This window comes from Trichomycterus rosablanca, unplaced genomic scaffold, assembly GCF_030014385.1.
Source record: "Trichomycterus rosablanca isolate fTriRos1 unplaced genomic scaffold, fTriRos1.hap1 scaffold_356, whole genome shotgun sequence".
Taxonomy (NCBI): Eukaryota; Metazoa; Chordata; class Actinopteri; order Siluriformes; family Trichomycteridae; genus Trichomycterus; species Trichomycterus rosablanca.
Genome location: NW_026947184.1, coordinates 15,109 through 26,416, shown reverse-complemented (window position 1 = coordinate 26,416; position 11,308 = coordinate 15,109). Strand labels below are relative to the sequence as shown.

The 11,308-nt window shown below is 38.3% G+C and overlaps 1 protein-coding gene across 1 annotated transcript; it reads right to left on the bottom strand.

Moving 5' to 3' along the window:
- Positions 1–9,096: 9,096 nt before the first annotated feature.
- LOC134307866 (histone H2B-like) lies at positions 9,097–9,495 on the bottom strand. Its single transcript, XM_062990592.1, has one exon. It carries the CDS (start codon positions 9,490–9,492, stop codon positions 9,118–9,120), a length of 375 nt encoding a protein of 124 aa, XP_062846662.1. The 5' UTR covers positions 9,493–9,495; the 3' UTR covers positions 9,097–9,117.
- Between the last annotated feature and the right edge of the window lie 1,813 nt (positions 9,496–11,308).

Genomic DNA, 11,308 nt, shown 5'->3' with positions numbered 1-11,308 from the left:
ATGCAGGGTTTCTGTTGGATGTTTGTCCCATTTAATAGAACTGTGAAATTTCAGTGGACCCCATACACATTCACTGCCATGCTGAAACTCCCTGATGCAGTAATGAGTACAGCCGTACTAGTATGGCCTAGTGGTTAGGGTACTGGACTAGTAATCAGAAGGTTGCTGGTTCAAGCCCCACCACTGCCAGGTTGCTGCTGTTGGGCCCTTGAGCAAGGCCCTTAACCCTCAATTGCTCCGATTGTACACTGTAACTGTACTGTACGTTGCTTTGGATAGAGGCGTCTGCTAAATGCTGAAAATGTAAATGTAATGATGAGACCAAGGTAAGTGTACTGCATTGTGTGCTCCAGGGCAGTGCTGACCATGGTAAACTGGTGCCATGTGTTCCTGACATCTAGGTTTGTTTTTGGAACACCATTTTTGTTTTCTTCAGATTTACTGCTAGGGCCCAGTTCTGGCTGTACTGCTCCAACAGGTCTAGGTGCAGCTGCATAGAGTAGAAATTTTACTTCACCGTCCTGCAGAGTGAGTCCGGGGGCTGCACACTAATTCATTTATGTAGATATTAAACAGTGATGGACTCAGACTGCAGTTCTGCAATTCTGTGTTGTGTATTGTGTATGTTTGTCACCGGTTCTTACAGCACTTTTGTTTCTTAGTAGTATCTGTGTGTGTTTGAGTAAAATGTGTGTATATACACATACACACACACACACACACACACACAATACATAAAAAAATACATACATAAAAGAAAACACATATACATGGGTATGGCATGTGTAGGGCAGTTGTAGCCTAGCGGTTAAGGTACTGGACCAGTAATCAGAAGGTTTCCGGTTCAAGCCCCACCACTGCCAGGTTGCCACTGTTGGGCCCTTGAGCAAGGCCCTTAACCCTCGATTGCTTAGATTGTATACTGTCACAGTACTGTAAGTCGCTTTGGATAAAAGCTTCTGCTAAATGCTGAAAATGTAAATGTATGAACGTAACAGCTACATGACATTTTGTTTGTGTGTTGTCACATTTTGGCCACCAGATGGGAGCCACGCTCCACTAATTGTCTATTGGTTTTCCATAACATTATAAGTAACTAGTTATATTATAAGTTACTACTACTACTACCATCACCAATAATACTATTATTACGACAACAACTATAATATTAAAAACAAATTGATTATTATGAGTAATTATGATTATTTACAGTTAATATTTTACAATATGTCTGTCCTAAAATATATACCCTGTGTTGAGTACTTAGAATAGTGTTTTATTATTGATATTGATACATTATTCTGAATAATAATTACTGATTATTATTCCTCTTTTTTTGCAAGCTGCAATTTTCTGCTCCCTCTTCTTTACTGGCATGTTTTTGTTCTGTTACTCTGTTTAGTGCGAAGTAAAACACAGCTACCAAGCAGGACTAGATCGAGTCCAGGGTGCTTAACTGTCATGTAGCTGAAATGGAAGAAAAAAATAAACATAACAATTTATAATAATAATGATGATAAGAAGAAGAATACTACAATACACTAACATTTATTTCAGTTAGTTCTACATATTTGTGCTGTAAGATCTACAGAACATCCCCGTGTCAGCTTTAAGTTCACATATACTGACACATTTCTAAAACAACACATGGCTCCAACATTCACATTCTACTGATCTTTCTAACACTCACAAAACAGATTCAAGTCTATTTTAGCTATTTATCTGATACATCTCTTTTATAAAGATGCACTTTTTAATGTTTAACTTAGAAATGGCTTTAACACAGCTAACACTGAAACATAAAATGTCTTATTTCACTTATTTGGCTTTTATTGATACACAGCTAAGATCACTTTCACTTTAACCAAGATGTGTCTGACTTTGAAATATGTTTATGAAACGTTATGCTTTAGCAGAATATGACTTATAACTTCCCATTTCTCACAATACAGTGAAATATACAAACACATTTTTAACACAGATGTCACTTATAAAGACTTTATAAATCAGTATTGTTCAGCACAGAAGAATCTGAAAACGTATTTACTCAATTTTTATGTATTTATTTGTTTAATGTATTCATTGTTTATTTAGTTAATCACTCATTCATGACCCTAACACCCACTTTAACAAAACATTAATGGCTCTAGCAGTCCAGGTGAGACATATCCACCCATTTTACTTAAATTTTTTACTCTCTCTCTCACACACACACACCTGCAAAAGCTAGAACCAAACACAAGCGTTGTCCATTTACAGGGGTTGGACAAAATAACTGAAACACCTGGTTTTAGACCACAATAATTTATTAGTATGGTGTAGGGCCTCCTTTTGCGGCCAATACAGCGTCAATTCGTCTTGGAAATGAGACATATACAAGTCCTGCACAGTGGTCAGAGGGATTTTAAGCCATTCTTCTTGCAGGATAGTGGCCAGGTCACTACGTGATGCTGGTGGAGGAAAACATTTCCTGACTCGCTTCTCCAAAACACCCCAAAGTGGCTCAATAATATTTAGATCTGGTGACTGTGCAGGCCATGGGAGATGTTCAACTTCACTTTCATGTTCATCAAACCAATCTTTCACCAGTCTTGCTGTGTGTATTGGTGCATTGTCATCCTGATACACGGCACCGCCATTGGATGCACATGGTCCTCCAGAATGGTTCGGTAGTCCTTGGCAGTGACGCGCCCATCTAGCACAAGTATTGGGCCAAGGGAATGCCATGATATGGCAGCCCAAACCATCACTGATCCACCCCCATGCTTCACTCTGGGCATGCAACAGTCTGGGTGGTACGCTTCTTTGGGGCTTCTCCACACCGTAACTCTCCCGGATGTGGGGAAAACAGTAAAGGTGGACTCATCAGAGAACAATACATGTTTCACATTGTCCACAGCCCAAGATTTGCGCTCCTTGCACCATTGAAACCGACGTTTGGCATTTGCACGAGTGACCAAAGGTTTGGCTATAGCAGCCCGGCCGTGTATATTGACCTTGTGGAGCTCCCGACGGACAGTTCTGGTGGAAACAGGAGAGTCAAGGTGCACATTTAATTCTGCCGTGATTTGGGCAGCCGTGGTTTTATGTTTTTTGGATACAATCCGGGTTAGCACCCGAACATCCCTTTCAGACAGCTTCCTCTTGCGTCCACAGTTAATCCTGTTGGATGTGGTTTGTCCTTCTTGGTGGTATGCTGACATTACCCTGGATACCTTGGCTCTTGATACATCACAAAGACTTGCTGTCTTGGTCACAGATGCGCCAGCAAGACGTGCACCAACAATTTGTCCTCTTTTGAACTCTGGTATGTCACCCATAATGTTGTGTGCATTGCAATATTTTGAGCAAAACTGTGCTCTTACCCTGCTAATTGAACCTTCACACCCTGCTCTTACTGGTGCAATGTGCAATTAATGAAGATTGGCCACCAGACTGGTCCAATTTAGCCATGAAACCTCCCACACTAAAATGACAGGTGTTTCAGTTATTTTGTCCAACCCCTGTATATATTACACATTCCTAAACACAATTTTACCCTCATGTTTTATTCACCCTACACCTCGTCCTACACCGCTGCAGGTTTTTTAGATGTATTTTTTTATCCTAACGTGTCTCTAATGCTACTTTCACAAGCACTGAAAGGTTTTTAAAGCTATTTGTTTGTTTTATTTCAATTTCACTACAAATTTGACTTAATATGACTTTTGGTCATACACTGCTCTATTCTCCCACTGTCTTATATCCTAGTATGGGGTATTTTTTGGGCTACATTGTCATGTCTCTAATGGCTATCTGTCCCACCTAATTGTACAATATTAAAATTATAGTATATTGTAATAAGGTTTAGGGTTGCATAGAAGCCCTGTTGAATTTCTTTTTTTAACATGTTTAAAACGGCAAAATTATTAAAATTAACTTTAGTTACAGAAAAAAAAAACATCAAATCGATTGTGGACCAATTTACTGAGGAAAAACTACAGTGGCCAAGAAGTGCAAAACAAATTAACATTTTAGAAAACAAATTTACAACAAAAACAAAAACAAATTTACTAGAGCTGAAACACTTTTAACAATGCCGAAACAAATTTACAAATGGTCGATCTGAAGGAAAGGCTAGGTATATATAAATCCATATATATATATGTCAGAATGCATATAAATGGAGCCACTTAATGCTGTTTAATGATAATAATTGACCATTACACTCTCAGCTTAAACAAAACTTCAATCCTAACAATAATAACAGGACGATATTTTAAGTGTATCCAGAGCAGTAGAGAGAACAGAGTGGTGACACTCCCGTAGAGAACCGTTGTAATGTTTTTATTTTAGTTTTTTTTACTGGAGTAATATTTTACCTTGGATATCTCTACTTTAACTCGACTACATTCTGCACCTTCTCCAGCACTTACATTAGACAAAATGAACTTGTGCATATTCACAATGAATTCATTAATGTATTACATGTAGGAATCAATGTTATAATAGTTTTATTTCCTTGTGACTTTTTTTCTCTCTAATTTAGTAAGTTTTAATACGTTTTTATAGTGGGTTTGCTAGTTCTTTTTAATTTTTATTATTTTTTTAATGCTTAGTTTTAGTTTAGTTTTTATTAGTTCTAGTATTAGTTTTAATTTAGTTTAAATAAATATTGTGTAATAAAAACTCAACAAAAGATACCATTTAAAAATGTTTTTCAAATACTGTTGAACAACCAACTGTCCACAAAAACTGTAACAGTCCACAGGATAGCAGCCGTAAGTGCAAAATGTGTTTAATACTGCTGCTGAAATGTAGTTGTTGACAGTTACCATCTTTCAGCCAGTTATTTAAAATGAGCTGGTAAAACATGAACTGGTAAAAGTGAGGATCTTTACCTGTTCATAACCCTGCCACTGAAAACAGGCGCTCATAATATGAACCATTTCTAGATGCAACACCAGTGGTGTAACTGGGAGCTCATGGGCCCCAGTGCAAAAAAAATTTTTTGGGCCCCCTCAACAAATTGCATACACTGTAAAAAAATGAATCAGTGGTCCAGTAGATTTTTTACAAATGTTTTGTGTTAAATTTATTTAATGGAATTAAGTTCTTGAATTTATGGCTATTATTTGAGTAAATTTTACAGTAGTGTTCAAAATAATAGCAGTTCAACACCATTAACATGGTAAATCACTGTTTTTAGTAGAAATGCTATTTCTACATAGCAAAAAATTGACTTGAAAGTGTAGTAGAGTAATGAAAACAAAACAAACCCAACAATTAGGACATGCATGCCGCTCATTCTGAGTAATCGAAGCATTGATTGAAAGGGGGTTGTTCAAAATAATAGCAGTGAGGAGTTCAATTGGTGAAGTCATTCATTCTGCAGAAGAACGGGTGTCAGTTTTGGCCCTTATTTAATGTAGGAGGGGGGCAAATGTTGCACAGCTTGGTCATAGCACATTTCCTTTTGAAATACTGGGGAAAATGAGTTGTTCCAGACATTGTTCTGATGAACAGCATACTTTGATTAAAAAGTTGATTGTAGAGAGAAAAAGCATACAGAGAAGTGCAGCAAATTATCGGCTGCTCAGCTAAAATGATCTCAAATGCCTTGAAGTGACAACCAAAACCTGAAAGATACGGAAGGAAGCGTGGAACTACTGTTCAATTGGATCGAAGATTAGCCAAAATAGCAAATACTCAGTCAATGATCACCTCCAGAAGGATCAAGGAACATGTGAAGTTACCAGTGAGTACAGATGATGATTAAGTGAAGCCAATTTACCAGCAAGAACTCCTATCAAAGTCCCGTTGTTAAGAAAAAGACGTGTCCTGAATGGGTTCAAATCTGCCAAGGAACACATTGACTGGTCCAAAGAGAAATGGCTCAACATTGTGGACTGGTGAAAGCAAAATTGTTCTATTTGGGTCTAGTGGCCGTAGACAGTATGTCAGACGACCCCCGAGCACTGAATTCAAGCCAAAGTTCACTGTGAAGACAGTAAAGCATGGTGGTACAAAATGATGATATGGGGATGTTTATCATACCATGGTGTTACACCTATTTATCACATACGAGGGATCATGGATCAGTTTAAATATATCAGAATACTTGAGGAGATCATGTTGTCTATAACGAAGAAGAAATGTCCTTAAAATGGGTGTTTCAACATGACAATGACCCAAAACATCTTGGTGACAGACAAACAAGATTAAGGTAATAGAGTGACCAGCCCAATCCCCTGACTTCAATCCCATAGAGAACTTGTGTTCTGACGTCTGAAACACGTTTTTTTGAGGCAAAACCCAAAAATGCAGAAGAACTGTGGAATGTAGTCTAATCATCCTGGACTGGAATACCTGTTCAGAGGTGCCAGAAGTTGATCGACTCCATGCAACACAGATCTCGGAAACAATTGTTCTGCCACTAAATATTAGTTCAGTAATTTAAAGTAAAGAGAAACCTTAAACATTTTTTCATGTTATAGACACATTTTTTGAGTTTTTAAAGAAAAATGCTGCACTGCTATTATTTTGAACAGCCTAATATTCATTTTTCTTAATTTTCTGTAAAGGATTGACACAAACTGGCTAAATGTTGTTAATGTTTTGATTTAGAATTGAAAGTGGAGTATTTTCAGTGCATTTGCATTTATGGAAATAAAAGTTATTATAATGATTTTGTGCTTTATTCACTTTTTTAAAATCACTGCTATTTTTTTGAACACCACTGTACTTATTAAACAATGCTATAAAATCTACTTATTTTATTTGTGTGAATATAAAAATAAGTTATATAAATAAGTTGCTTTAAATTTTCAAGCACTTCCAGTCTGCGCGCGTGCGTTTTTTTTTTTTTTTTTTAAATACACCTTCTAACCCGCAACGGTTGTGAAGAGCCTCCACAACGGAATCCAGATTGCACAGTTTGTGAGCAAATGAACTAAGGTAAGTAATTCTGTTCTATTAATCTGTATAGTTACCACAGTTTATTACTGTAAACTTAGAATTAGTGTGTTAGAATGTGTCGGAATGCATGTCGTTATTACACTTACTTTAAATCAACAACATTATATGTGAGAGATGCTGTAATGAGTCTTGTAGTTTGATTTATTGCAACGTCTCACTTTTCTCATTTGAAAATAGGTTGAGCTGTTCTTCAGGCTTGCCATTTTGTTAACTGAGGTAGTTAGGTGGTTCATTTTTCAACCTTTTTTGTAACTTGGCAAATATCTCTGTTGGCTGAGGTAAGTTAGCTAGCTAATAAAAACTTTTCTCATTTTAATGCATTGAGGAAACAACTTTAACCCAGTGTTGAGAGCAAAGTTAAAACTCGATAACACACAGATGGTTAGATGAATGAAGTTTTATCTGAAGCCGGAAAAAAGTTTTGCATTTATCTGTAAACATGCTAAGCTTGTTAGAGAAAACATAGTTAACTTAATTTAAACCTCATGTCAGGGTAGTTAACTTGATTAACCACAACATAACGAGTCATTTTTTTGCAAACCTCAATTATCTTAATATTCAGTCATTTGAGACATTTTAATTATTTCAATTTGGTGCATTTCATTCTAATATAGATAAAACTATAAAAATGTAATTAAAATGAAACTTGTTAAACTAAAAACTTAACTTGTTATACTAAAAATGTAATGTTTATTAACTGCATGTTTTGACAAGACAAATTAAAGTATTAACAAATTACTTTTGACCCTTTTCATACCATAATAATTGATGTTGCAGGAACCTGAAGGTTTAGAGGTGGACCAGCCCTCGTTGGTAGTAGTTGTGATGATGAACATGAGAGCTTCTGCAGGTGACACACTAAAGGACATCATGATTATTATTGAGAAAGTACATGTCATCACAGGACTAAAAGATAATGCTATAGCTTGTGCTGCCTTCCTTGGCTTGACCTATGTGCTAAACCTCAGTTATCCCAGCCGGCAGACATTACAAAGGCATGGCTGTGGAAGAAGAGAGCCAAGTATTGGACTGGCCTACCAGAGAGAACGTGTGGAGAATTTTGTAAGAAGTGACTATGACAACAACCGTGTACTGTTGCACACCTTAAGACTTCAGTTTTCAGGAACAATGGCACAAAATACACCAGAACACTTCATTGCTAGGTATTCAAGGTGCCAAAACATCTTTGTGTTGAGACGGAATGGCAACATTACAAAGTGGTAAATGCTTTACCATCCCAGCTTTTCTGGAAGGTGCTGCAGCCCTGAAATGCAAGAATGGATGTTTACTAACACATAAAATAGTTTGATTAAAAATTTATCACGATTAAAAATGTAAGGCCTTAATCGCGTTAATTACCGCGATTAACGACAGCCCTAATAATAATATGAACTAATTCATGAGACACACATCAGAAAAACATCAACTTAACTTTTGCTGTGGTCATTTTGCAGGCTAGCGTGGAGAGCAGAAACGGAATGTAAACATGAAGTGCCGTCAGGGAGCCCAATCCCCCCAATCTCAATCCGCTCCCTACTCACTCCCCCTCTTCACTCCGCCTCCGTTTGCGCGTTCACGTGGAGGGTCCCTCTGTAGTGGATTGTTAGTGAGGAGGGAGCGGATTGGGAAAGACCGCATGAGGTACAGTACGGTGCTCGAGTGGAAAACATCGATTTCATATCAGTTCACAATGCTCATGAATAAAATGATGAACACGAAAACGAAGGCTATTCTTTCTATAATTTTAGTACGTTCTCGTTAGTTTTGTAAACGCCTAATACAGTTAGTTAGTTATCGTTTTTTATTTTTTATTTTAACAGCACCGGGTTTGTTTGGCGAGATCAAGGAGTGTAGCAACTCTCTCTCTACGGCTCTGAGTGTATTATAATAACTTTAAGAGTACAGTGATATTTTATTGTGTAATCTCCTAAACTCACCACATAGTGACAGTCGTGGACAAATCGTGAAGAACAGCAGTGACCAAAAATAGTAATATATTAATAAATAAAAAAAAATCAAGTATTATAAACATGTGAGGCTATCTAGATAGTGTGTATGACATATTCAGATCTAATATTTAAAAAGAGGAAAATTCTCTTAACTTGATAAGATGGGTGGCTCTTAAAAGAACCGTTGGTTTGCTAGAGCGACTAAGGCGCTTTACTTGGAGCTGGTGTACTTGGTGACGGCCTTGGTACCCTCGGACACGGCGTGCTTGGCCAGCTCACCGGGAAGCAGCAGGCGCACGGCGGTCTGGATCTCCCTGGAGGTAATGGTGGAGCGCTTGTTGTAGTGAGCCAGACGAGAGGACTCACCAGCGATACGCTCGAAAATGTCGTTGACGAAGGAGTTCATGATGCCCATAGCCTTGGAGGAGATCCCGGTATCAGGGTGGACCTGTTTCATGACCTTGTACACGTAGATAGCGTAGCTCTCCTTCCTGGCCTTTCTGCGCTTCTTGCCTCCTTTGCCGGCGGTCTTGGGGACGGTTTTCTTGGAGCCCTTCTTGGGCGCGGCCTTCGCTGGTTCAGGCATGATGCTGCTGTTTTTTCTAGAGCAAACTGAAAGTGAATGAAGATGCTCTACACGCCCGCTTTATTAACCCTGCATGCAGAGTAAGCCAAGTTGAAACACGTAACTCTGATTGGTCCAAGGTCCTGGGTTTCTATTGGACAGACAACAAACCGTTCCACGCCCCCTTCTGCCCCATTCACTAGAATCTGTTCTTTGTTGTCTGTTCCCGCTTAATCTGAGGTCGATACATGTTTTAAAACCGAATATAAAATAATCCATAGCAATATTTTATTTATCAATATTTTATAGTTAGGATAAATAGATAGATAATTTTTTGTTTGTTTTTTAAGCGAAGCATTCGGGCACAATGTTTTACTGTATTTTACACAAAGATCGTGTTAATGATTGTAGTGTAATCTACAGTATGGTTGTACATTGGTAGTATGCAAACACGCCGTTTGAAGGCTAAACGAGAGATCTGATAGTAAACGTAATACTAAAACTACTAATGATAACACCAAGCTTTTAGGGCTACATAAGTGAACTGATAAAAAATGCATCAGTGAATGTGTTATTTTTATTTATAATGATGCTTTCAAGCTATGGGGGCTAAACGAGTGATCTGCAAATCTACAAACGCATCAGTGAACGTACTATTACTAAACACTAATAATAATAATAAACAAGAAGGAATTTCTCTTTTGCAGAAAATATGGGTGGCTCTTAAAAGAGCCGTTGTGTTAGCGTGGAGGTCTGAACGTTTAACCCCCGAATCCGTACAGGGTGCGTCCCTGGCGTTTCAGAGCGTACACCACGTCCATTGCGGTGACGGTCTTTCTCTTGGCGTGCTCGGTGTAGGTGACGGCATCACGGATGACGTTCTCAAGGAAAACCTTGAGCACACCGCGGGTCTCCTCGTAGATCAAGCCGGAAATACGCTTCACACCGCCACGGCGAGCCAAACGGCGGATGGCGGGTTTAGTAATACCCTGGATGTTATCACGGAGAACTTTGCGGTGACGCTTAGCGCCTCCTTTTCCAAGACCTTTGCCGCCTTTTCCTCTTCCGGACATCGTTACTGCTCTCGTCGAGATGAAGCGAGTCAATGCAGGACGAGCGTTCACAGCGAGCCTGTTATTTCCCTCTACCGGACCTAGTTGAAGACAATGGGGCGGAGTTAAGCAGCGACCGCCCACTGTGACCGCAGCTGCTCGGAGTAGATCTCATGTAAAGCGCATAACTTAGTACCTCCACTGTTTTTACCCCACAGTAAATCAGTCCACATTCGATGTGATGTATTCCACATGACATATTTTTCTGTAACTAATGTGTAATGTTAAGAATTTTTTTCTAAACATGTTGTGCCAAAAGAAAGAAAGACAAACAAAGAAACAACCCTAAACCCTATTACAATGTACTACTGTATAATCGCCATGTTTGTCGCATTTTTTAATATTGTACAATTAGGTGGGAAAAAGAGCCATTAGATGCATGACAATGTAGCCCAAAAAAAAAACATATTAGGAATACGGAAAGACAGTGTGGGAGAATACAGCAGTGTATGATCAAAAATTCATATTAGTTCATATCAGTACAGTTGTAGTGAATATTGAATTTGAAAGAAACAAATAGCTTTAGAAACCTTTCAGTGCTAGTGAAAGTAGCATTAGAGTCACGTTATGATAAAAACAAAGATCTAAAACACCTGCAGCAGTGTAGGAGGAGGTGTAGGGTAAAGAGAACATGAGGGTAAAATTGTGTTGGAATGTGTAATATATAAATGGACAACACCAGTGTTTGTTGCTAGCTTTTGCAGATGTGTGAGTGTGTGTGTGTG

Coding starts and splice junctions, on each gene's coding strand:
- LOC134307866 (XM_062990592.1), bottom strand. CDS start 9,492: ATGCCTGAACCAGCGAAGGCCGCGCCCAAGAAGGGCTCCAAGAAAACC.